Source organism: Asterias rubens, chromosome 5, assembly GCF_902459465.1.
Source record: "Asterias rubens chromosome 5, eAstRub1.3, whole genome shotgun sequence".
NCBI classification, from domain to species: domain Eukaryota; kingdom Metazoa; phylum Echinodermata; class Asteroidea; order Forcipulatida; family Asteriidae; genus Asterias; species Asterias rubens.
In genome coordinates this window covers 10,473,951-10,499,769 of record NC_047066.1, presented here as the reverse complement: position 1 = coordinate 10,499,769, position 25,819 = coordinate 10,473,951, and the positions used below count along the sequence as shown (strand labels likewise).

General features: G+C 39.4%; 3 protein-coding genes across 4 annotated transcripts; 2 read left to right on the top strand and 1 right to left on the bottom strand.

The window, feature by feature from the left end:
• The first annotated feature begins 1,654 nt into the window (after positions 1–1,654).
• LOC117290579 (calcium-responsive transcription factor-like) lies at positions 1,655–9,977 on the top strand. The gene is made up of 6 exons (XM_033772037.1): positions 1,655–2,393; positions 3,913–4,091; positions 4,867–4,977; positions 5,596–5,751; positions 7,925–8,148; positions 8,688–9,977. Exons 1-6 carry the CDS (start codon positions 2,207–2,209, stop codon positions 9,154–9,156), a joined length of 1,326 nt encoding a protein of 441 aa, XP_033627928.1. The 5' UTR covers positions 1,655–2,206; the 3' UTR covers positions 9,157–9,977.
• A 1,182-nt stretch (positions 9,978–11,159) lies between these two features.
• Positions 11,160–18,243, top strand: LOC117290446 (cell cycle checkpoint protein RAD1-like). Its single transcript, XM_033771863.1, has 8 exons — positions 11,160–11,347; positions 11,870–12,025; positions 13,041–13,132; positions 13,551–13,662; positions 14,235–14,357; positions 15,189–15,253; positions 16,436–16,580; positions 17,776–18,243. Exons 1-8 carry the CDS (start codon positions 11,231–11,233, stop codon positions 17,812–17,814), a joined length of 849 nt encoding a protein of 282 aa, XP_033627754.1. The 5' UTR covers positions 11,160–11,230; the 3' UTR covers positions 17,815–18,243.
• A 241-nt stretch (positions 18,244–18,484) lies between these two features.
• On the bottom strand, positions 18,485–25,499 carry LOC117290427 (SAGA-associated factor 29-like). 2 transcript variants are annotated; one of them, XM_033771834.1, is made up of 9 exons: positions 25,475–25,499; positions 24,863–25,020; positions 24,027–24,206; positions 23,155–23,384; positions 22,634–22,828; positions 21,841–22,023; positions 21,237–21,330; positions 20,575–20,643; positions 18,485–18,811 (listed from the first exon to the last, which is right to left on the bottom strand). In XM_033771834.1, exons 3-9 carry the CDS (start codon positions 24,180–24,182, stop codon positions 18,695–18,697), a joined length of 1,044 nt encoding a protein of 347 aa, XP_033627725.1. In that variant the 5' UTR covers positions 24,183–24,206; positions 24,863–25,020; positions 25,475–25,499; the 3' UTR covers positions 18,485–18,694. The 2 variants fall into 2 exon arrangements, with proteins under 2 accessions (XP_033627725.1, XP_033627726.1); XM_033771835.1 differs by having other exon boundaries at positions 24,027–24,201.
• Positions 25,500–25,819: the final 320 nt, after the last annotated feature.

The window sequence follows — 25,819 nt, the reverse complement described above, 5'->3', positions numbered from 1 at the left end:
TCTCTCTCTCTCTCTCTCTCTCTTTCTCTCTCTCTCTCTCTCTCTCTCTCTCTCTCTCTGAAGTAACGTAGTTTTTAAGTGTTAATTTGTCACTCACATGAAAAGACTTTCGGCCTGAAGCCTTTTCATGCATCTGAAAGCACACGAAATAATCTATACACCAAGTGAGAACACTGGTCTTTGACAATTACCAGAACAATGTATAAAGCTATAAATTTGAAGTCATTATAATCATGCTCTTCATAGGCTATACAAAACACTTTGAGTATAGGAAAAGAGACCGGCGTCGGAAAAGTTGCTAAAAACAACTTAAATGTCTTAAGTGAGAAAGGTATATGTATAAATGAAATGAATCTAAAACTATATCAATTATTTGTTGTATGAATTGTATTGTGTGATTACTATAAGTAGCTTTTACTCTGGAGAAGGGCTTCAATTTACAGATTATAAAAATTAAAAAAAAATATGCATATTCTTAAAACACTCCTGGGAGAATCGGGTGTTCTTTTCCCAAACGGCACATTTATAAAAAAACTTCCGAATCACAATTGACCGGGATTCCTAGTCCCGCAATCAGACAACCTGACCTATACTGTGGTCAGGATGACCCGGAATGTGATGGCTTCAAATTTGATTTAAATCGGATTCGACGTCATTAGTCCCATCTTGTTCCATTTCTTATTATAATTTGACACAAAAAACACACAATTACTCTCTAAATGCAAAAGACTGAAAAAGCACTCATTATTGAAGAGCCATATGAGGGACAACTTTTTTTTCGAGTGGTCTTCCACTTTTTATGATTGAAGTTCAACCTTTTGAGTGATTTTTCACTCTGTCCTGGAGTGAAACACCTCTAAAAGAGTGAAATAACCACCACTCTTTTTAAAGACCCATATGAGGGACAACTCGAAACGTAAAAGAGTGGTGTTTTTCACTCTTTTATCACTCAGAGAGTAGACCATTGAAACTTATCTGAATTTCAACTAATGTACGATTTATTAGCAGTATAGGCCTAACCGCCCCCGTGGTGGTTTTCCCACAAGTGAATGCGGGTTAGTAAGAAATTGAAATGCAACTTACAATATGTACCGGGTAAAACAATTCAACTTATAAAATCTTGGAGGATTAGTAAGAAACTGTAGGTCTAGTTTTGAAAAAGGCCTGTAATCAAATTTACTTTAAGAGTTTAAATAATCTTCTAGAGAAGGTTAATTTTAAGAAGCACTATTCAGGTTTTGAAATATGATTTCAGTTTTATACTTGTATTAGCAAAATTAGTAGATATCTTTATTATAAATTAAACTAATAGTGAATAAAATTTACTAGACATAAACTGTATTACTGGTTGCATTTTGAGTTCCAAATTCGTAAAGTAAAAGCAAACCCACAGTATCACAGGCCCTACATGAAGGGTGCTGGACTCTAAAGAAAGTAAAGAATTGAATTAAGACAATAAATTAATTAAAACAGGAAATCCCGTTCCACACGACACGCACGTTCAAAACTCTTTCCAAAGTGAATACAAAGCAACGCCCTCTGGAGTAATTTTAACGCCAACGGAAATATCCAACTTTCGACGGAAGCGGAAAATTACAAAAAAAACATGCCGCCATGTGACGCTCATAGAACAAAGCAAAGACTGCCTGCACGTTGTTTAACAGCACACGTCTCCGGTGAGAGCATAAAATGGAACGTCTCACGGCCCCTGGAATTTGAGTCAGGTTTTTCTAGCCCAACTTTTTGGATGCCCGCCTTTAGTGAAACCCCTCGTCATGTGATGACTCACAGTGTGTACCAGGCAAGGCCTGTCAGTTTATGATTCAACCTTTGGATTGCTGTGTGCTAACCACCCTTGTCAGTGAAGACGCAAAAAAACACCAGACAGTGTTCTTGCAAGACTTTGCGAAGCAGCGTACACACCCAGAAATCATGTCACTTTCGGTGTGGGCTGTACCTCCCCAATTTGAGTCCAGACTCGAGCTCCTGCCATCGACTTCGCCAAACTCTTCCTAATCTTCGGACTAAGGACGAGTTGCTCAACTCGTTAGGTTGCTCAACCACAGTAGTTAGGGCGCGTTGCCGAGTTACTCGTCCTAACTCGAGATAGGATTAATCCTAGCGTTTCGTGAAATCAGGTGCACTGGGATTCTCTTAAAGCCCAATAACCAACACCTTTTGACCTAAAATTTGGGACGAGAAAGCAATGGCATCGTGTTCGTGGTCACCATTATGGACACCTTTATCTGACAACAACTTGTCAGGGTGGGTCGAGACGTTTGAGCAAGCAGAAGATGTCAGGAAAGCTTTTGAGGTCCAGAAAGCTCTCAAGTTTGTGTCAAGGCGGAGTCCGAGTAATTTCGGCCAGTGGCAAAGTCAGGAAAACAGTATAGGTAAGACCTCAGTATTGTATTTTGGCGTATAAAAATTAAGGCAAAGTGTCGAATACTTTTAAAAGCTTAAAGCCATTGGACACTTTCGGTACAGAAAAACAACCAGAACAAAAATTAAAAGTTCACAGATTAAATAAGTTACAGGGTTTACAGAAGGTAATGGTGAAAGACTTCTCTTGAAATATTATTCCATAAAATGCTTTACTTTTTGAGAAAACATTAAAACAATATCAATACTCGATATCGAGAATTACGGATTTATTTTAAACACATGTCATGACACGGCGAAACGTGCGGAAACAAGGGTGGGTTTTCCCGTTATTTTCTCCCGACTCCGATGACCGATTGAGCCTAAATGTTCACAGGTTTGCTATTTTATATAGAAGTTGTAATACACGAAGTGTGGGCCTTGGACATAACTGTTTACCGAAAGTGTACAGTGGCTTTAAATTTTAAATAATTGCAAATATTTGGTATCTCGAGCGGTGTTCCACAGAATGGTGATTGCAATAGATGTCAATTTGAACTATTTCATACAGAAAGCCAAATTATTATTTTATAGCCTCGTCTGGAGCTTAAACTTTCAAAGGTTGGTTATTTGTTGCATATGTTGGATGCATCAAGTGAAGACACTGGTCTTTGACACCTCCAACAATATAAGTTGACAATATTTATAAGTAACCCTGGGGTATAGTGGCATTCAACATTGGCTTGTGTACATCTCAAACAGCACTACAACGAAAGTGAAAACAATAGCGAAACTGTTCACAAGCTGCTATGACAGAGATTTGTTTGTCATCATAAAACAATCCAGCTGTGGATGAAGATTATAATATTTACTTCCTCCTTATTATAAACGATTTTTCAGTGCATGATGGTTTAACTTCAAAGGGTTGCTAAGAAGAATTGCTAAGCAAAGCTATAATTATTCCGAACCGGTCACAATAATATCTGGGAGGGATTGTTTACTTCCTGTTTCTTGGAAAGCAAAAATTTCCCCGTGCTAAACTTAACGCTGTATGTTTACTCTATAGCTCCTGTATGGACACTGCCTCAGACTTCCCCACGTGTTTGTTTCCCCTAAACATTTATGTTAGGTGCCAATATAGGGCGTTCGGGGTTGGCTTACGGTTTAATTCTCTGTGGTTCTGGCTCGAATCCACCCCAGACCGAAGCCTTGCATGTGGATTGGTTTTTCCAGTCCCCGTGTATGTTTTTCCCCTCATTATATCTACGAAACTAGGATTTGTGTAAAGAGAGTCTTTAATCTTAAAGGTTTGAAGCACCACTGTCATCACCTAAAAGCGTTCTCATCACATTTAAAAAGAAATGGTTTGTACATTTTTTTCCACCAAAATATTCAGTGGATGATGCATTCAATCAAAATAGCATTGAATTCGATTTTTTGATTTGTGCAAAGTTTCACGGTATTACAACTATAAAGGATTGAAACAAACATTTACTAAACGTTTTACCAAAACGTAACCCTTTAAATTAAGGACATTCTTCTGTGTTACAGTGTCGCAGCTTAAAGGTACATTCCGAGTGCGATACAGTGACATTGGCGACGCGGTGGTGCCGTACGATGGCGTACCATTCATCATACTAGCCCGTCACGAACGCTGGTGTATGTTTGGAAAAGATCAACACATTGCACAGAAGGAGAAAAAACTACAAGCTCAAGAAAATGAAAAACAGGCAAGATTGATTTGTTTTAATCCCCTGTTTTTTTTATCCTTTTTTAAGCACCTTTTTTCAAAGTCCATGTTTTTTGTAATTTCCATTCAAGTTTATTCAAGTTTATTAGTCAATATCTTTGTTCGGGGTGCCAGTCAGCAGCCATAATTATATAACTAAAGCGAAAAATTTGTAACCTATTTTTCAAATTTCGGCCAAAACAAAAATGTTGCCCAAAAAAATCAAAATGTATGAAGCATCATCGTGTTACCTCATTTTTTGAAAAGCTAAATCGACATCAGATAGTTGATCAATCAATCAAGTAATATAGGTTTTCTCGGTAAAATTCAGAAAGTGAGCAGCCAATTTCTTTTTCATGCGTTCGAATTAAAGCTGTTTTGCCTCTCCAGTTGTTACTGCGTTTCAAATTCAGAATTCGGCCATTCAATTTCGTTCTGAGTCGAGTCAAATTTCTTTAGCACTCTGTTCAGTTCAGCGTATCGTCATTCTTTTTCGTGACACACACGCCTCAAGAAGCGTCTGTGAATTTGAATGCTGCTTTGATGAATTGTTAAATTGAATGATTATTTTGTTAAATCGAATGACACAACATTACATTTTGACTAATCATAAAACGAAATCGAATTACCCTTTTCAGTAGCATTCGATTCGCGCGAAATAGAATAGCTTGGTGGTTTAATTGGCTGCTCATTTGCCGAAATTGACCGAGAAAACCTATAAATCAAACAAGTTTACAATTCTATTAGGGTTCGATTGTTTCCCCTCTGTTTTGCAGGATGACGAACCACCAGCCAAGAAGTCCAGAAAGATCTTACAAACAACCAAGAAAATTGGATGTCCAGCAAGAATCATCATGAAATCTGTGGTCAGGTTCCCTGACTTCAAGGTACTCGCCTTTTATTATAAATGGTTGCCCTTCACCCTTCAGTTTTTCCTTTGACGCGTTTGATAAGTTTGGTAATTACTCCAAACAAAATTAGCAAAACAAACGTACTTGGTTACGAGCAACGGAGAGCTGTTGATAGTTTATAAGACATTGTTAGAAACGACTCCCTCTAAATTAACAAAAACAATTGAGAAAGAGGTAAATTCTCACTAAATTTAATCTTTTCACGGGCATCTAAAAGCACTTTTTGTAAGGGTGTCTACATTTTCTCTCATTATGTTCTTGTAACTTCGAATGCTAATATTGAGTCCAAATTTTTAACAGGTTTGTTGCTTCTTTCATAACTTTCATAACCAAGTGAAATGTATGGTCTTTCACAGTTACCAAACGTGTCCATTGTCTTCAAAGTATTAAATATTTCACCCACACTGTAAAAACCTTAGTGTTTTTAATTGGTGTTATTAAAGAGATACCGAACACAAAAATCAGCAAAAACGGTCCCGTAATAAACTTCATTATGACTAATTTCAGACTCATTTAACAATGATGTTTGTATCCTTACCAATCCTGTCTGATACCTGTAAACTTAACACAAACTATCACAATAAATTGTTCCAGATTTCGACCAGTACTGAACGGGTGAAGCGAGCCGGGAGTGAACATCTTCGCAACCTCTTGAAGAGTGAACCTCCACCTTCCTTGAAAGAAGAACACATAATCTACATCGCGTTACCGAGCGATGAGGCGCACCAAAACACACATGATCTTGGACAGGTACAGGGTTAAAAGGCACTGGACACTATTGGTATAAACTAAACATAATTGTCAGCATAAAAACTTACTTGTCTTGTCCTTGCTCTGGAAACGAGAAATGCAGAGCTGTTGATAGTATTAAAACCTTGTGAAAACGGTAAACTTCCACTCAAATATTAAAAGACGTCCGGTGTCAGATTCAATTGTGTCCGCCATGCAATACTGTCCGCTCCGGACACTTTTGCATATGCAATCGTGTCCGGGGCTATGCAAAAATCCGTCCGGCGGACAACATGACTGTACATGCTTGCGCGCGCGTATTATTAGCGAGGGTGCATGCACTGAACCAACGTAACTAAACTGCTCACAAAAAGTAAGGAAACTTTTTTCAATCCAGTATATTTGTTATTATTTAATACTCTCTTTGTATATGGTATGTATCATTGCAAAGCTGAACTGTTCCTCTTCAAAATGATACCACAATTGCAATGATTACATATTGCTTGACGACCACCTTAATGAGAATGAGACAAAGTCACAAATCAAATGTGCCAAAATTTGCATTTTTGTGTTACTGTGTGAACAATCAAATTGACACTGTAATTCAAGCAAGTAAGACAACTTACTGATCTTAATCCACTTTATTGAGACAAGAAGTTTGGTATAGAGCAAGATAACTTACTGATCTTTATACACTTTATTGATACAAGAAGTTCAGTAACGAGTGGATGATCCGAAGACGTTGATGACAGCCTGACACCTTCTTCTCACGCTGCACACAAGTCTTGTGATGCACTGCTGATGAGGGATGGCGTTCCATTCTTCATTAAGGAACCTGGTTTGGTCAGCCACAGTTGATGTGTTGGTGGTTCTGGCGCGGACAGCGAGGCCAAGCTGGTCCCACAGATGTTCCATGAGATTCAGGTCTGGACTGTTAGCGGGCCAATACAATCCATCCGGTGCACCCCAACATTGTTCAGGTGGTCAGTCACCAGTCGGACTCGATGGGGGCGAGCGTTGTCATCTTGAAAGATGGCATTTGGTCCAAGAGTCTGCAAGTATGGGACTGCAATCGGCTTTAGAATATCGTCTTGCAAATACCCATCAAACAAGGTGTTTTGTCATGAGATGAGGGTTAAGTGTGTCTGATGAGCTCACTGGTGCAAATCTTTGTGTAAACCATTAATGGTTCTGAAAAGCTTGATCGGTTTGATTATTGAGCATTACCCATTTAGCACAGACAGCGGTAATTTTGGCACATTTGATTTGTGACTTTGCCTCATTGTTATTCGTGTAGCCAAGTTCGGCAACATGTAATCATTGCAAATGTGGTATCATTTTAAAGAGGAACAGCTTTGCATTGATATATACCATATACAAAGAGAGTATTAAATAATAACAAATACACTATATTGAAAAAAGTTTCCTTACTTTTTGTGGTATGAATATTCACGTATTTTATGATTGCAGCGAACACCCAACGGCCGAACATTTCCCATGTCATTCATGACATGCACTTTAAAGCTTATAAAAAAATGGCGAACGTGTTCCGTCGACCAAGGGCGTTTAATTTACTGTAACGACGGTTTTGCGCGGGGCGGACACGACTGCATATGCAAATGTGTCCGGGCGGACACAATTGCATTATGACCGTCCAGCGGACATTATTGCATATGCAATAATGTCCTCCGGATAGTATTGCATAGAGGACATAATTGCATGCGACACCGGCCTGAAGCCTTTTAGTGGCCATCTGATCCTGAAAGCGCACAATATTGTGCAACAAGGGTGTTCTTCTTTCATTATTCTTTTGCAACTCCGATGATCAATTGAGTCCAAATTTTCACTATGCATATGTTGGGAAACACCAAGTGAGAATACTGGTCTTTGACAATAATTTACCAAACGTGTTCAGTGTGTTTTAAAGACTTTGGGCCTGCCTGAAGCATTTTTAGGAAAAGCACACAAATTTGTGCAGTAAGGGCGTTTTTCTCTCTCATTATTCTCTTGCAACAGTTACTCCGATAATCAATTGAATGCAAATTTTCACAGATTTGTCATTTTATACTTTAAGATACACTAAGTGGAAAATACTGGTCTTTCCCATTTTTATTAAATTGTTAAATGAACAAGCACAGTTGAGCAATACATCATTAGCAGATTTCACGATGATTTCATGACCGCTTGTCCACAGTTGACCGGACTTATGAACCCGTTGAAGAAAGAAATTCGAGAAAAAATTGTGGAGTTGGTTGGAAAAGGAGTCTGCAGCGTACGTGAAATGCGGACCGAGATACAGCACTATGTGGAGTCTAGGGTGTTCGATGGCAACCAGCAACCGTCACCCACTGACGCTGCGTACTTCCCAAGGAATGAAACCATCAGGAAACACATGAGCATGGCTAGGCTAAAGTTAAGGTAAATAAGGATGCCTGGTTTTTTATTGGTTGTAGGCCTGGAATTATGGGGAGGTAACAGAGGCTGCTGCCCTGATCTTCTATAAAGGGTGGTATTTGTTGTCGTGGTATTGCCCAAGGGCGGCCTCCGTTGCCCTGATCTTGTCCTCGGTTACAAACGCTTTTAAAAGACCAACTCGACCGATCCAAGGCAACGTGTTCCTTTAACGTAAACTGGAGACAAATTAGAATAATACTGTTTAAGACCCTTGATGTAGCAGGACAAAATAAGAAGTCATGCCCATGTGTGTTCAAGGTGGGCAACATGTTTTTTGCACAGGTCAAATAGTTAGAAAAATACACCAACCCTGGCATGGTATATTTGTCGCTTAGTCGTAAGTTGAGCCTCACTGTTAGGGACCATTTTGAGTTTTTCCCAACCTCCCATTCTTACTCACAAGATTAGTATAAGTTATTTTAATCTCCTGCTATTCTAAATATCAACCATAAGCAAAATCCCTTGGCAACGCCGCTGTGACAACATCTTCTTCATCTTTTCAGGAACTTAAAACTCTACAAAGAGAAGCTCTCAAGCGGAGGAAAAGGAATGACCCCAATCAGTGCAATGACCCTGATCTGCCGCGAGAAACTAACCGCCGTAGAGAAAGCCACCTCTCTCTGCCAGAACGTAGACGTCCTCCAGCAGACAGCCATGCTTCTCGACGATGCAGTCACCTACATCTTCTCTCATCTTCGGAACCCCAAGAAGGCATCCTCCTCTCTCCCGATGCCCCTCAGCGATAAAGACATACAGGCTGTCTTGCAGGAGGCTGTGACTACCGTAGAAGCGGATGCAGGAAGTGAACCTCCTGAATCTGAAGGGGAGCTACTCGACGTCTTTGAGAGTTTTGACGTGAATCTTGAGGAAGAGCTGGAGCAACTGATGTTCCCGATTACCTCAGAGGACTTGGCTGGTGACGAGTCGCTCTTGGATTGTCTTGCTGATGTGATAGCAACGGGCGCCCGGTAACTGGTGATACCCAAACTATATACCTAACATTGTACCCTTAGTCGTCCTAATAGTTTACATTTTTAGCAGTATACAGACTAATGGTTATTTCCTGACCAATCCAGTATATAATACCTGTGAATTGAAGAACACAAACTACCCCGATTACGTCGGAGGATTTGCCCGGTAACTGATGATACCTAAACTATATATCACACTGTACCCCATAAGTGGTCCTAAAAATTTACACTTTCAGTATTTTTCAGACTAAATTTTTTTATTTCCTGACCAATCCAGTATATAATACATGTGAATTGAAGAACACAAACTACCCCGATTTCGTCAGAGGACTTGGTCGATGTGATAGCAACAGGTACACGGTGATGACTGATGACACCTACTGTCCTAATCGGGATAAACATTGTACCCTAAGCGTCCTTTGGAATTCCATGGTATAAAATAATAATTCAGAATGCCAAAAAAAAGAAAACCTGCCTCGTGAAACCACTCCAATTAACAATGGACAACTAAACTTGGTGTGGGGGGAAGGGTAGTTCTTGGCAGTTAAGCATTTGGGAATTTGTCGCCGTTTATGGGAATCTCTATTGGGAGTTAACCACTGTGTACCCTCCCATCGATCTAGATAGATAGATAGATAGATAAAAGGTTTATTGACAATAGCCATCACAGCATACAAAAACTGAATTGCAACAATGATAAAATACTTTTAAAAGGTTAAAAGGACATCATTAAGAGAACAACAACATTATATAATTTAACATCTATTAAACAAATTTATCTACAAATTTCTTTTTATAAAATACGCAAGCAAAAAGGGAATACAAAACAAAAAGCAACACACACCTTTTTGGCGAGACAAAAACCAGAAAAAAACACACACGCACACAAAAAAGCATAGAGAACAACACTATTATTTACAAAAATAATATATAAAATTCTCAAACAAAAAGGGGGAATAAAACACAAAAATCAACCACACACATTTGGCAAGACACACACCACCCCCAGCACACCCGGGAAAGAACAAAAACACTCCCACATGCTAGTTTTGTTTTACAAAACTAGCATAATACAATTGTTCTTTTACCCCTCAAGTAATATTTGTATGAGTTGTTGACGACTGCATCTTATTATGTTTTTCTGTGTGCAAGTGTGCAAGGCATTTTGGGGGAAAAATAGCACCTTATGGCCTACTTGGTACATAATTAGTATAATTCTGTATTATAAAGTGAAAGTATTTTAAATATGCCTACGGACTTTTTTCCCCCTTCAATTAAACTACAAAGCAATGTATCAAAATAATCAGAAGGGTTCCACGTGTATCAGTATGCAGCTGCATGACATTGAGAAAGATTTGCATGAATATTGCATCTAAGAAGACCCGATCATAACAAACACTATTTCTCTGCGAACCCCGGCCTCCCTCTGCCGGTGTCAGATGCAATTGTGTCCGCCATACAATAATGCCCGCTCCGGATACTTTTGCATATGTTATGCAATCGTGTCCGGGGCTATGCAAAAACCGTCCGGCGGACACGTACATGACTGTACATGGGGATGTAAGCGAGCGTGCATGCACTGAACCTACGCAAAATGAATTTTCACGTTTTTATGATTGCAGTGAATACCCAACGGCCGAACAGTTCTCATGTCATTCATGACATGCACTTATAGCGAACGTGTTCCGTCGACCGCCGTCAAGGGCGTTTAATTTACTGCAAGGACGGTTTTGCACGGGGGCGGACACAACTGCATATGCAAATGTGTATGGGCGGACACAATTGCAATAATGTCCTCCAGATAGTATTGCCTGAGCCTCACTGAGCCGGAGCCTGAAAATCCCAAGCCTGAAGCCTCAAGCCTGAGCCTTCGATTCGAAAACGCTCATAGAGGACATTATTGCATGCCGCATTGCACACGTACACCGGCACACGATTTGGGCAGAGCTCTGGCTGGTTGTAACTAGCGCCCTCTACAGTTTCTTTTTGGTTAAAACAAAATGGAAACCCCCATAAATAAAAAAGCGAGCGTGATTTGAAAGAATCATTGGACTTGATCTATTTAGCGAACGATAATGACTCTTTCAACACAACAAAGTGATGAAGATTCGCAATTTATTCTGGTGGCCAAGGTGGACAATGCCAGGAATGTATCCAACGTTCTCAAAGCCGTACACTTCAAGGATAAAGAGGTAGGACCGGTTTCCAACGATTTGTGGGCTGCCCGATTTCATGATGGGTTTGTGACACTCAGTCACACCATCATGTCCCCATGGAGGAAGAAATAGCACAATCACATACATACAACGGCGGAGGGTTATGTAATCGCAACTACACTAGGGTCAAACATGCCTCGCCTAACCCGAGTCGGGGGGGGGAGGGGGAAGAGGGATGATTAAAAACTATATAAAAAAAAATAAGACTTATTTTTGTTTGTAAAAAGGCATCTTCTCCTTGGAAATTGTAAATTTATATGGGAACACGGTCCAAGGCAAAGACCTGCGGCAATGAATGGGGCAATTGAATTAATCAGGGCAATGAATGGGGCAATTGTCGAAGTACTAGTTTAAAAAAAATCCATTGGAAGTGCCCTTTGCAAAATAAAAGTGGCCTTGCCCTATGAATTCCAGGCCTGACCCAGCCTGCTTCCAAACATTCACACACTGATAATACAGTAAATAATCACCATCATTACTTTTGACATTTTCAAACAGCTAGCAACAGTCTTTGCCAGCGAGAATGGTCTGAAAGTCACTGTTGAAGATTCCAAGAGCGTCCAGGCAAACGCCTTCATCCAAGCTGGCATCTTCCAGGACTATGTCATCAAGGAGCAGTCAGCAACGTTTATGGTCAACCTCACCATCTTGCTGGTAAGAAAATAAAACCAATAAGTCTCTCAAAGGTTTTATGCACATACCAGTTGTAACCCTGGCCCTGGAGGACCTGCAGCCAATTTCACGGAACGCTAGGATTAATCCTATCTCGAGTTAGGACGAGTAACGCGCCCCGTAGGATGGTTCAATGCGTCCTAATGTCTATGTTTGCGAAACTTAACTCGTCCTAAAGTCCTAAGATTAATCATAAGATAGGAAGTTTGGTGAAATCAGCGGCTGGGATTTTGGAATCTTGAAGAAGCCGGGACATAGACGGGGATGTGCTAAAAAATGTGCCCAGTAGCTGGGATGAAAGCAGTAGACTTGCTGAAGTTGTACAATTTTGTTGCCCAGGACCCCAGGTGGCATTTAGAAATATAATTTTTCCTTCATTCTGAGCATGTGCTCATTTTCAAGAACAATGGATTTACCTGGTAAGTCTGCTGCCACCTAGTGACCCACAAAGTGTCCTGTTTTTACATTTAGTTTGAAAACTTACATTGCACTTTTCTTCAAATGTGGTTTGTCTTGGCCGAACAGTTAAGAGCACCAGATTCATGCTCTGGTGTTCCTGAGTGTGGATTCGAGTCCCGGTCATGACACTTGTTTTCTCGAGCAAGATATTTTACCATTATTGCTTTGTCCTTAAGATGGGACCTTATTAAGCCGAAGACTGTGTACTAGGATTCACGTAAAAGTACCAAGAACACTTATCATGGAAGAGTTGGGGTTAACCCCGGTTTAAAGGTTTCCTCAGGCATGCGAGCCTCAGTGATTAAGTTCACTTGTGAGGCACCCTTGGTTTCATTCCTCAAAAATCTGTGGAATAGTCTTTCATACTTTTATACATTTGTGTCATACTCAACAGGAATGCCTGACAATATTTGGGAGTGGGACGGCAGTCTTTCATACTTTTATACATTTGTGTCATACTCAACAGGAATGCCTGACAATATTTGGGAGTGGGACGGCAGTCTTTCATACTTTTATACATTTGTGTCATACTCAACAGGAATGCCTGACAATATTTGGGAGTGGGACGGCAGGCGTGACCCCTGCCCTGAAGATGTGCTATGGTGGCTATGGTACTCCGCTACTTCTACTGTAAGTCAGTATTTGATTTAATTTGTATAAATTGTAAAAACATATGATACCTTGTCCTTGGACTTTTTGTTAGAAACCAAGTTGCTTCAAATAAATAATAGATGAGGTCCAATAATAAATAATAATAAAAAATTAAATATCTGAAGTCTGGAGTTGAATAGTCCAGCGCACATTTTCATAAAGCTGTTTAGCAGAAAATACTGCTTAACAAATTTATTTGCTAATCAGTGGGGCACCAGTCACAACTATGTAAACTTAAATGGAATGTTGGCTGGTTAACCTGTTTTTGCTAAGCCATATTGTTCTGTACTTGGCAATTTTTTGGTGCTCTCTGAAATTGGCCCAGATGTCACCGTGTGATTATTTTCTGCGAAAATGCATTCCACTGCATACAGTCTCTTATAATATTTGTTTGCAGATTGGAGGAAAATGGTGTGGTAACTGACTGCAGTATTAAGACCATGGAACCAGAGGAAACACTAGACTTCAATTTCTGCAGCTCCAACGTGGTTAATAAAATCATCATGAAGGTGGGCATTGTTCTTCCTTAAAGCCATTATACACTTTCGGTAAACAGCATTGTCAAAAGGCCAACACTTCGTGTATCACAGCTTATATGTAAAAAATAACAAACCTGTGAAAATTTAGGCTCAATCGGTCATCGGAGTCGGGAGAAAATAACGGGAAAACCCACCCTTGTTTTCGCACGTTTCGCCGTGCCATGACATGTGTTTACTATAAATCCATAATTCTCGATGATCATTGTTTTAATGTTTTCTCAAAAAGTAAAGCATTTCATGGAATAATATTTCAAGACAAGTCTTTTACCATTACCTTCTGTAAACCCTGTAAGTTATTTGTAAATCTGTGAACTTTTATTTTTTTTCTGTTCCGAAAGTGTATTATGGCTTTAAAATGGAACAGTCTTTCAGAGGTTGTTAAACAGGCTGGAACATCATTCAAAACCTGAGTGAAAACATAAGTGTTTACTTTGTAAGACTGTTGATTTTCCCTTCACAGCTAAGGGCCCTCATGGTGTGCGCTATGAGAATGATTTCATCTAATAGTAGTAATACTTGGTTGTTATTTTATTTTTTTCTAGTCGGATTGTCTGAAGGATGCATTCCAGGAGTTGGACATGACCAGCGAAGTCTTGGAGATCTTGATGTCTCCAGATAAACCTTATTTTAGACTGTCAACATTCGGGCATGCTGGTAGCGCTTATGTAAGCTCAACTTCATCTTTAATTGAGTTTGTACCTTATTTTTACAATGATGTGTTTGCTATCAGCATTTCTTGTTAAAGATGCTATGTCAGATTTTTTGCCGATTTGACCCAAAAATTTTGATTTAAAATTAAATAGGTGTTTTGATGGGGGTCGAGAAAGTTACAAGCTTTCATTTGAGCCATTGCTCAAAAAGTCCGCCAATTATTAGTAGCAGTGAAATAAAGTGCTCAAAATTATTTTTTGTCGGGATCCCGACAATATATCACGTGACCAATTCTTATGTGCTTTATAAGAAACGTTTAACATTTTTGTCATGGTTCCTGACCATCAAAAGTAAAAGTTGAACCATTTTTTCGTTAGAGCGAATGATACTCTTTGAAATACCATTCACTCAAAAAAAAAATATTTTTTAATGTTTGGGGCCAAAAATCTGACATCATCTTTAACATTTTTTAATGCTTGGAAAAACGCTGCTTTCATTCAACATCAATATGACAAGATGACGTCAATGTCTCAAGAACACTTTAAATTAATGCGACACTCATTGGGTCAGGACATGTATTTTCCTAATCCTCACCCTGACCCTAGCATATGTACATGAGGGGTTTTCAGAATATAGAGCTGTCCAAAACACATCCCAGTGAATTTCCTGTTGTTTGTGAATTCTAATTCTGAGCATTCTGAGCATGTTTTTCAGTAGTGTTTCAGTACAAATGATTTTTTTTTCGGACAAGATGTTAGCCTTTCAAGTAGTCCTTTTATTGTCCAATCCAAGGATGCATTGTTTAAGACTTTATCTTGGCTTTATTTTCATTTTTCTTCTCACAGTCCGACTTCCCAAAAGATTCAGACCTTGTGGAGTCCTTCCAATGTTCCAAGACACAAACAAACAGGTGACAAGAATTTGCAGTCGGTTATAACGCATTTTTAAACATCTTTCCCGGTTTGTCGGAAAAATTGGGACAGTAGTGAATTCTGCTCTACAGCCAGGCTCCTAGTGGATGATACCCATGCAGGCCTGGAATTTTATCTTTGAAAGGGCAAGGCCATTTTCATTTTAAAAGGGCACTTCTATTGAAAATCTTAAAATCGATGGGAAACCTTTGAAGGGGCACCAAGGCAAATACATGGGGCACAAAGGCCTTGGCTTCTGTAGCCTGCCTGTATTTCAAGCCCTGCCCCTGCCATCATTCTTACGGACTGTAAAGAGGGTAAGGTAGCCCTGTTTCAGACCAAGGAGTAAGTGGCATCTTGCCCCTGGTTGCAGTTGATTTGGTTTGATAGCCCCCACTTTTTACTCTAAGACAAACAATTCATCAACATCATGTTTTTTTTCCATCTCCAAGACCAGGGCCCAACTACATAGACCTGAATATTATTATTATTTTTTTTTTTTTTACCCATACACCGATGTGTGTTAGCACTGTATACTCAGTTCTTTCCCGAGTCCTGTGAAAAAATATCATAGGCATGGTACTCGGGTGGGATTGGAACCCACGACCCTTGCAATTCTAGAACAGTGTCTTACCAACTAGACTACCGAGGTTGCCCGGCAGCTAGAGGCAGTTCGAATCCTATGTTTTGGCAGCGGGTACCGCAACGATATAATAGATGTTAAATTTGCACCCGAGTAACATGCCTATGATATTACCAGTACATGTATATGCTTACCAGTATACAGTTACCAGCCAACCACTATCTTGTAGTGCCTGTAAATGGCATCCCGCTCATTTTTGCTAAGCAGACAATTGTTCAGCAATATTATCTGCTTAGCAGAGCTGCATAGCAAGTAATATGCTTACCAGTACATGTATACGCTTACCAGTATACAGTTATCAGCCAACCACTAGTCACTCAACTGTCTGTAAATGGCATCCCGCTCATTTTTGCTCCGCAGACAATTGTTCAGCAATAATTTTCAGCGTAAGAAGCAGAGCTATGAAATTTGGCTAGGCACTTGGTAAACATTATTCTGTAATATTTTTTCCTTCTTTTTTCCTGTAGAGCTATAAAATTTGGCTTGGCATTCATAAACATTGTTCTCTATAATATTTTGTTTTCTTATTTTCTTGTAGGTACAAAGTGGTCCTCCTTAAGCCTACAGTGAAGGCGTTGATGTCCTCCTCCAAGGTGTCAATACGAACGGATAACAGAGGCTTTCTCTCACTCCAGTACATGATCCGAAATGAAGACGGACAAATTTGCTTTGTGGAATATTATGTGAGTACATGTACAGCTCCCATGGTTTGTGACAATTCAAAGTTTCGAACAGTCTTTCTCCTTTCTCCTGAAGACAATCGGAGCATACTGATCGAAACATCAAGTTGGTTCAACACTGGGTCTTTTCTGCACATGCTTCTCTTAACTTTAATGGATTATAATGGTAACTGGTAACTTTGGCACTCTAGCACCTAACAAACTCAACAAAGCACAAATACAAATTCAGCACTGCAAAGGCATTCTTAACTGCCCCTCCAGGATGTGACATAATATTGGCAATGACCAGGGGGCATTGAGGCAATCGCCTTTGTTGCCTCCGTGAAGTATCAGGCATGGGAGTGGGTATTTCAGATGGTAAGGGGTGTTTTTTATCTCACATGAGACAGTTTACATTAAACAATACTTTAAGGCAACTAATTTCAGGCAACCTATTTCAATTTGCATTGTAAAGGATATTGACTATTTCAAGGCGTGAAAGAACAGGTCTTGAGATCACTTGGTGCCAAGTTTGTTAGTCAAAAATAGGCTAGCATGATTTAAGTATGGTGTGCAAGACTTGTTTGGTGCCGAGTGGCTGCTGAGGTGCCCAAATTCCTAGTTTAAAATCAAAGTTGTATTTAGACATTGTGTTTTACACCTTGGGGACTACCCTGTCTAATCAGTTTGTATTATAAGATATGTTACCATCAGTACCACAAAATAAAATGTCCACCTCTAAATACATTTAAGTTTTATTGACCTTTTTATTTGCAAAAAAAATAGTTGATAGTCTGACATTTCGACCCTAGCAGAGTCTTTCTCTAAGACTAAAAGCTTTTTGATAATGAGACAAAATAACTCAGAACTCCTAAGTTTGCTGAGCAGAAACAGATTACCAATGAATATCCCATGTATTGTATTGTTTTAGGGCTGGAGTTACACTGAGGCAACACCAGCCATTGCTTCTGTTGCCCTGGTCTTGACCTCTGTTACCCCGATCTTGGCCTTGGTGCCCTTCCAAAATGGCCTTCCCATCTCAAAGATCAAATTCCAGCCATGTTGTTTGTAAACAAATATCACTGGTTCACTGCAAAAGATGTTGTCAATTTTTCTTTATTCAACCCCATATCAACTAGTTAAGTAATACAAACCAAACATGAACTTTTTTTTTTAGATGTAATAATTGTCTTTGATCTTATTTCTTGTTTTCCTACAGTGTGCTCCAGATGAGGAAAGTGAAGAGGACAACGAGTGAGGAGCCATCTTAACTCCGAGGGTGCCATCTTGTGTTCTAGACACCAATCCATGTTTCCAGACTGTTACATCAACCATACCATGAAAGGAAACCAGCAAGATGAAGTGAGGCATACCTCTGAAGATGAAATCTGAAGGTGGTCAGCTCTTTGTTTCCTATTCTTTTCATCACACAATGACTGTGAGTTCTCTTGCTATTTATCACAAATGTGATCACTGTTGTCGTGATGACAGTTCAAATGAACAATCCACTTGTTTCAAATTGTCCAGGGGTCGATTTCACAAAGATAGTCCTAAAAGTCCTAGCTTAGTACCAGTCCTGTGACTCTTTAGGAACTATTACAGACTTGAGGCCCATCCTAAGTTAAGGTGAGAGTAACTCTTCTTTAAAGGCAGAGGATACTATTGGTAATTACTCAAAATAATTATCAGCATAAAACCTCACTTGGTAACGAGTAATGGGGAGAGGTAGATAGTATAAAACATTGTGAGAAACGGCTCCCTCTGAAGTAATGAAGTTTTCGAGAAAGAAGTAATTTTCCACGAATTTGCTTTGAGGTCTCAAAATCACTTCGTGTGACAAGGGTGTTTTTTTTCTTTCATGGTTATCTCGCAACTCCGACGACCAACAAAGCTCAAATTTTCACAGGTTTGTTATTTTATGCATATGTTGATATACACCTAGGTCTTTAGTGTCCACTGTCTTTAATCGAGATAAAACTAGTCTACACTCTTTGTGAAATCCCCCTAGTTACACCAGTCGCTTCACTTTACAAATGAAACAAATCACTTCAGCCTGTTCATATTGAAGTGTCCTTTTACTGAAGAAACAAATCGTTTCGGATGAGGGTGAATCTCCTTCGTAGCAGAGGGAATGATTTTCATCTCCGTCTTGGTTCTTTCACTTGAACGACGTAACGTTGGGCAACCTTTAAGGCCGGTGAGTAGCCATCGGCGTATGAGTTGTCCTCAAATAGTACACAGTAGTCGTCCATAGGCTGAAACAGAGTATGAGAAGAAATAGAACTCAACAATTACTCTGGATTACTGGCCTGAGGCCACTTCATTGGGCCAGAAACTCATCGATAGACGATGTGACCTCTGACGTCACTCGAAAACCGCAACATGATTCGCGCGCATACCGCCAGGCAAAACCTTTGTGTTTTGGCAGCCAGCTAGAAAGTACACGCAATCTTACCATGACTACAGATCTTTTAGTCCAGCGAAACAAGATGTGTACAGTGTTTTGTCAACAGAGGGCGGTTTGATTGTCGACATAGGTCACATCGTCTATAGGCATGTCTGGCGGTCTTGGGTTTTTTAATTTATAATGCATCTCAGTGTGTATAATCTTGATCTAAAAAGAAATTATGTTCAAAGGTTGACTGAAGTCTGATAAATATCTTTCAGTTGAAGTATCTCAATTGCTTGTTCAAACAAAAATAGTTTGCTGTATCCAACTGTGTAGTTTATTCTCCTTCTCATCACTCTTGTAAGAAAATTCTGGTCCAGTTCAAATTTTGAGCCACGAATTAAAAACTCAAGCTCTGAAGAAAACAATTCTCAAAACATTGTACAAACAAATATTCTGATTGGTATTTCAAAATTGTTTAGTAAGTTTATAGATTGTTATAAACTTAATGTTGCTGGTCTGTACAGTTTTAAAACCATGGCAGGAATGCAAAAAACAAGTTTGAATTTTTTTTTTTTTTTTTTTTTAGTGTAAATATTTATGTATTATACTTGACAAATAAAACATTTTAGTTTTTCGATCAAATATTTGTTTTCTTAATATTTTATGATGTAATGGACCCCCCTGCATGAAGTCAGAAGCTCAATGGTGCCCTTACTAAGGTCGAAGGAAGACCTATCGTTGGCAGAGAGTTTGCGTGGAGAGTACACATGTGTACACTTTTATTGTTTGACGTCAGCAGTGGCCAAGTCTGATACTTTACGACAGCAATGAAGGCGATTACCTCCATGCCATCTGGTCATTGCCTTGGTACCCTTGAAATACTCCAGAAGATAAGTGTACCCTTTTCCAAAGAAAAAATGCCTTGGTGTAAAACGAAGCATACAGGCCTTAATGGCAAAATGTCTAAAAGTGTATTCAACAGCTTTGGTTGTTGAGTTTACCATGAAGAACATCAACCAAATAGAGGTAAAGGTCAAAATAAAATAAAAATGTTAAAAAGTAATAATGTATTAGACAGGTAAGTAAGGATGAAAAACAGCATCGTTTAATTTCTAATCTGAAAGCTTACTGGTTATGAAGCTCATTCCAGATAAATTTTTGTGAAATATTTCTCTCTGAAATGAAGTTATATTAAAGAAAACTGTATCAGAAAACCTTTGAAAAAAACTTGACTTTTGGGGTTGAACAAAGAATTGACTAGAGTGGGATTCGAACCAACGACCTCCGGATTAACGTGCCGGAGGTCGTTGGTTCGAATCTCACTCTAGTCAATTCTTTGTTCAACCCCAAATATCATTTCAAAATTTACCCAGTCAGTTTCCCTTGTGGTTTATATTGATATAAAAGAAAGCGTATTAGTACAATGTTATTAAATGCTGAAAGTTGTGCATGGGTTTTCACTTTTTTCTCCAGACCTCACACAACACTTTAAGACCAAAATGACACAGGTTTGTTATTTCCTGTATCTGATTGATCACAAAAAAAACCATGAACATTTTCTATGACTATTTTGTCAGCTCTTCCCAATCCTGTGTAATATCTTTACACCAAATGAAATCTACTCACCCCTTCTGGAGGACCGTCTATTAATGCTCGATAGAAACAGGTGGTCTGTGGGTACAGTGCCATCACTAACTGTAGACAGAAAAAAACACAAAGTCAAGGTTTTTGTTGATGTCTCAATATCAAAGTCTGCATGTACATTATTGGTAAAGTAAAATACATACTAACTATCCTTAGTGTGAGAAATAAATCACTTTCAAGCAATAGATCTTAGTAATGAAGGACAAAGCAATCGCGGTTAAGTGTCTTGCTCAAGGACACAAGTGCCACAACCGGTACTCCAACCCACACTCTGCTGATCAGAAACACCAGAGTTTGAGTCTGGTTCTTTGAAATGCTAGGCCATGACAAACCATCATCCACTGTGGTTTTTAACTACATTGGCCTGCAATTACGATGTTATGTAATGTTGTGCCACATTGCTACCCAACATGTGCTGTTGAGTGCTTTCAAATGGTTGGTCAACTCAATGGTAAATTTTAAATAAATGTACATACAAAATGTAGATCACAATATTAACAACTACTAGTTCTTATATAGCGCATTTTGCAATAGCGTCACAAGGCACTTTACAATAGTGGCCTGTGTCCTTTAATATTTCTTGGCTCCCTGGCGCTTGTGACTTTTAAAATTAGAAACCTAAATGGTTTGACCTTTGACCTTACCGTGCCTTTCTTGAAGAGAGCCTCGGGGTTGGTTTCTGGGTTGGCTTTCATCAGCGGAAGAGGCACTATTCTCCGCTTCGATAACAAATGTCGTCTGCAATCAAATCAAGTAACACTGTTATTATACATCAAGTCATCTTTAAGAGGACTCTCATTTAATATGTTTTAATTTCACATTCAAGTTCAAAATTCAAAATATTTATTATTTGAAATTAGGTGAGGTTTGCGGTAGCACCAAGTGTTAATCTCTTGGAAACCATATTTTCCAATCTTCAGCAACTTTGTACACTTGTGTTTCTAAATTCTTCCCGACACCATCTCTGGAAGTGGAGTGAACCAAACCTGCATCAGATTCAAATTCAAATTGACATGGTTGAAGAAAATGTTTAATTTCCTAATTAATCCCATGGTTTGTTATTTTCTGGTTGATTTCTGTTTTCTTTGTCCTTAGTGAGATGGTGGTTACTGCTCTCACAGTAATGTGTGAAGCCCCCCATCATTGTTAAATATTTTGAATGTCATACTATATTAGCATTTGGTATGTTTAAAAGGTCTTTTTAATATTATTATTTTGTTTTTATGATTTCAATGACAAGTAACTCACTCTTTCCCTTCTTCATCAATATCATCAACTTCATATTTATTTGTAGCGGCATTAAACGACACGACCTCAGCCAAGATCCAGTTTTCATCTCCGTCACTTCCTTTGACCCGAGCGGCCACTTTGTCTCCCAACTTCGCCAGGTAGTTGTTTTCTCCTGAGATGGCACCACACAGAGGTGGCGGGCTGAAAGTTACAAATGTATGAGTGGTCAACTGTTAAAGTAGGCAAACTCACTCTGCAGCTATTTTTATTTTAATTTATACTACTGGGTAAAATCAGCTCATCCTGAAAGCTGTTTTCAAATGATGCCCAGTCCAACCACTGAATTATGAAACATGCAGGATACCAGTCACAAGTTGTACGTGTGACATGGTGGTTTGGCTCGTAACCTTATTTTGGTGAGCAAAAATTGGTGGTGTTCAAGTGGTGTTCAGCTGCTTAATGAGCTCTTTTTGCTCCCAAGCATTTAAGGAGACATTGCAGTGTACTTGATGTGTTTTGGTCACCGTGGTCCAGTGGTAAGACTGCATGACTTGCAACCACAAGGTTGTGGGTTTGAATCCGACCACGCCAACCGCTGATTCTACAACGACTAGAATAAGTATTATCGTTTAGTTACCAAATCTCAATTTCTTGATTTGTGCAACTCATAATCATAGACGTTAACCAATGTTTGTATAAGAGAGATTAGCTGTTGCCAGGTGTTTATATCCCCTTGTGCAATTTTGCCCTGTCCCTTGAAAAGAATATCATGAACACAGACAGACAAACAGACAGACAGTCTCAAGCTCACCTCTCCCCGGGTCGACCAATCCACAACGGTAGTGTCAGGGCAGCTTGTTGTAGCATTGTCATCAGCACACCTCTCCTCATAGTCTTTCTTGGTCCATCCATGTCAGTGTATAGCCCAGCATTCTTAGCCTGGAGGCGCTGTTCGTTCCGTACTGACTTGATGTCCGCTATTTTCTTCAGTGCCTTCCGGAGTATTCTATAAGTTTTAGATTAAGTTTGAAAAATTACATAACAATATTTACAAGATAAAAACACCAACAACTAAGTAGACAACAATACAATAATAATTATAAACTGGAAAATATCCAGTAAAAGTGTAAAAGAACAAGAAAAAGGAAATTATACACATTGCACATACATGTAGATTTGTCTGCCTCAATTCTGTAAAAAGTATATCAAATTTAACTTTAAAAGATTGCAAGCTAGAGACTCACTCCTGCTAGAGAGACTCAATCCTGCATTGTAGAAAAGTCATATTTAAGAAAAACAAATACGTAAACCATCAGACTTTAGCAAACGTACTCAGCCTCTGACTCTGCCTCCCCAACAGCTGACTGGTAAAGTGTCCTCAGCTTGGTCTTGAAATATGGAGAAATCTTCCCCTCGGAGTTCATGCGTTCATGGGTCTTGTTAATTGTGGAGAGCGTCTGTTCACTCTTCGCTCTCTCTACCTGAGTCTCTTTGACGAGGGTGTGTAACTCCTTCAGCATGTCTTGAATGGATGCTCCAGCATCGGTGATTGCTGCATGGGCCTAATCAGGAAGAGAGAAACAGGTCCAAAACACAACTTAATTAATAATGTATTTTCAGTGTAGAGTTCTGAGGTCATTATGTTTGCATCAGGGATGATGGCACAGAACCAAATTTTGCTGCATTCAGCAGAGTTTCCATTTCAACTACATTCCCTTGTTTATTTACTGTATTCGGCTTATATTTCTGGTAGTGAAAAACCCAGGATGCCTCATAAATTAACTTAATTTACTGTACACTGTAGCTGGCAAGCCTGAGGAAAACAGTATACAAGGGTGCTTGCTTTGTAAACCACAACCAACAGGGTTAACCTCTTCTCATCCCTGATAAGTCTTCAGGGTTCTTTAATGTGTACTACCAATTCTTGTATACCGGACCCATGGCTGAATGTAAAATTTAAAGAAACTGCCAATATGCTAAAGGATCTTCCTCAAGGACACCAAGTGCCACGACCGGGACTCGAACGCACACTCTGCTATAAATCAGAAACACCAGAGCTCTAGTCCAGTGGTCTTAACCGCTCAGTCATGGCAAGCCACTTTTATCAGGGTGCCGGGAGAAAGCTGGGATTGGGGGAGGGGGATTAGCGGGGTCCCTAAAAGAAAACAGGGGGTAGATTTATGATGTGTAATAATCGTTATTACTTGAGCGGCAGGGGATGCAGCAGCTTGTGCCGCAGCAGCAGGTGCTGCTGAGGATGGGGTATTCTTATCTGTAGAGCTTGAGCTAGATGAGGATGAAGGTCCATTGCCAGACCCAGGGACTGTGCTGGAAGGAGCACCTGACTTGGTACGTCTCATTGTTTATCCAATTCTGTGTCTGTACTGGAGATGGAGAGATCAGTTAGAAACTGTCAAATAGATAAATGACAAATATATTCCTGAACCTTTCGACTTCAAGACATGTCTGGATTTTCACATTTGAGAGGAAGAGGGCAAGGCCACATTGATCTAATGGAAAATCTTTCAAATTCTTAAATTCTGACACTTGGCCAAGTTCCACGAATGTTAAACAGTACTATACTAAACATAAACACCACCCCCACTAAATTAAAGCTTAAATTAGAAGCTAAGTATCCCGATCTAGACAAATGTGTAAAGTTTCTGTGTACATGTAATTTTTGTAAACAAAAGTTAAAGCATGTCAAACATTAGAGTTAGACTACACTAAATTAGTCAAATGATTGACCCATAACTAAATCAGTCAGTTGGGTTCAAGTTGTACTTATTACGCTGCATATTAAATGTTAACTATCAAATCATGTGAATAGAATTTATTATCAAGTCGGTACACACTCACATTCAAATTTTTTGTCGTCTGCAAAAAAAAAACCAGCGTATTTCAATGCATGTATTTTTGTCTGGCTGGGGTGCTATTTTGGCAGTATTTTTTCAACTGTTTATGCAAAACTTGACACCCCAAAAAGTACCCTTTATTAAATTATCTCTTTAAGAAGTCTTAGTTCTGTGAAAACACTCACCAAATCAGAGAGTTTCCTGAGTATTTCGCTGATCGTGGAGGACAATGCTTATCTTCTCGGATTTTATTGTTGTTGGTTAATTTCAACCTCATTCCTCGTTTTCCCCCTCGAAAGCCCTCGTTCTCTCGATCAATTACGTTGATTTCATATTCTGCGCTCTGCGTACGAAATTGTCAATTAGACAGGTAACGTGTTAGACGTCAGGGTTCTAAGACTTGGGCAATTTTCACAGCTATTGGTGCGCCATCGCGTAATAAAAGGCCGGGACATTAAAGGAGCACGTTGCCTTGGATCGGTCGAGTTGGTCTTTGAAAAGCGTTTGTAACTGTTTTTTTATAAAATGCATAATGGGTAGAAAGATGTTGTAACAGTAGAATACAATGATCCACACAAACATGCCTCGAACTTGCACGGTTTCCCTTTTACCTCGCCAAATCACACGGTCGGCCATTTTTGGGAGTCAAATTTTTGACTCCCATAAAATAATGGCCGACTGTGTTAGTTCGCGCAGTAAAAGGAATCCGACGCAATTTCGAGGCAAACTTGTGTGGATAATTGTATTCTACTTTTAAAACATCTTTCCAACCATATGCATTTTATAAAAACGGTTACAAACGCTCAGTTATAGACCAACTCGTCCACTCCAAGGCAACATGTCCTTTTAATTTCTGCACCAATGACTTCGTACAAGTCGTATGAGTTAATCTCACAATAATTAATTGCTCAGGGATCTCATCGTCCGAGCAGAAGTCCCTCCCATTAATGATGATGTTAATCCCCCTCTACCACAGGGAACTTTTAGGTGTTCCAACATCTCCAAATGCATTTAGCCTGAGCCTCATTCACTAATAAATTACTTTTTACCCAACCTCACCACCCTCGATGTTGTCCTTTGTGTTTCCATCTTCTTGCTTGTGGTCAAGCCAGTCCCTTCCCTTCACCCCCCGTTTTTGTCCC

Excerpts from the sequence above, each read along its gene's own strand:
- LOC117290427 (XM_033771834.1), bottom strand. The coding sequence starts at position 24,182 with ATGAGACGTACCAAGTCAGGTGCTCCTTCCAGCACAGTCCCTGGGTCT. Across the intron at positions 22,024-22,633 it reads ATTGGTCGACCCGGGGAGAG|CCCGCCACCTCTGTGTGGTG; the intron begins GTGAGCTTGAGA and ends TGTAACTTTCAG. Across the intron at positions 18,812-20,574 it reads TAGACGGTCCTCCAGAAGGG|CCTATGGACGACTACTGTGT; the intron begins GTGAGTAGATTT and ends ACTCTGTTTCAG.
- LOC117290579 (XM_033772037.1), top strand. The coding sequence starts at position 2,207 with ATGGCATCGTGTTCGTGGTCACCATTATGGACACCTTTATCTGACAAC. Across the intron at positions 4,092-4,866 it reads CTCAAGAAAATGAAAAACAG|GATGACGAACCACCAGCCAA; the intron begins GCAAGATTGATT and ends TCTGTTTTGCAG. Across the intron at positions 8,149-8,687 it reads ATGGCTAGGCTAAAGTTAAG|GAACTTAAAACTCTACAAAG; the intron begins GTAAATAAGGAT and ends TCATCTTTTCAG.
- LOC117290446 (XM_033771863.1), top strand. The coding sequence starts at position 11,231 with ATGACTCTTTCAACACAACAAAGTGATGAAGATTCGCAATTTATTCTG. Across the intron at positions 13,663-14,234 it reads TTAATAAAATCATCATGAAG|TCGGATTGTCTGAAGGATGC; the intron begins GTGGGCATTGTT and ends ATTTTTTTCTAG. Across the intron at positions 14,358-15,188 it reads GGCATGCTGGTAGCGCTTAT|TCCGACTTCCCAAAAGATTC; the intron begins GTAAGCTCAACT and ends TTCTTCTCACAG.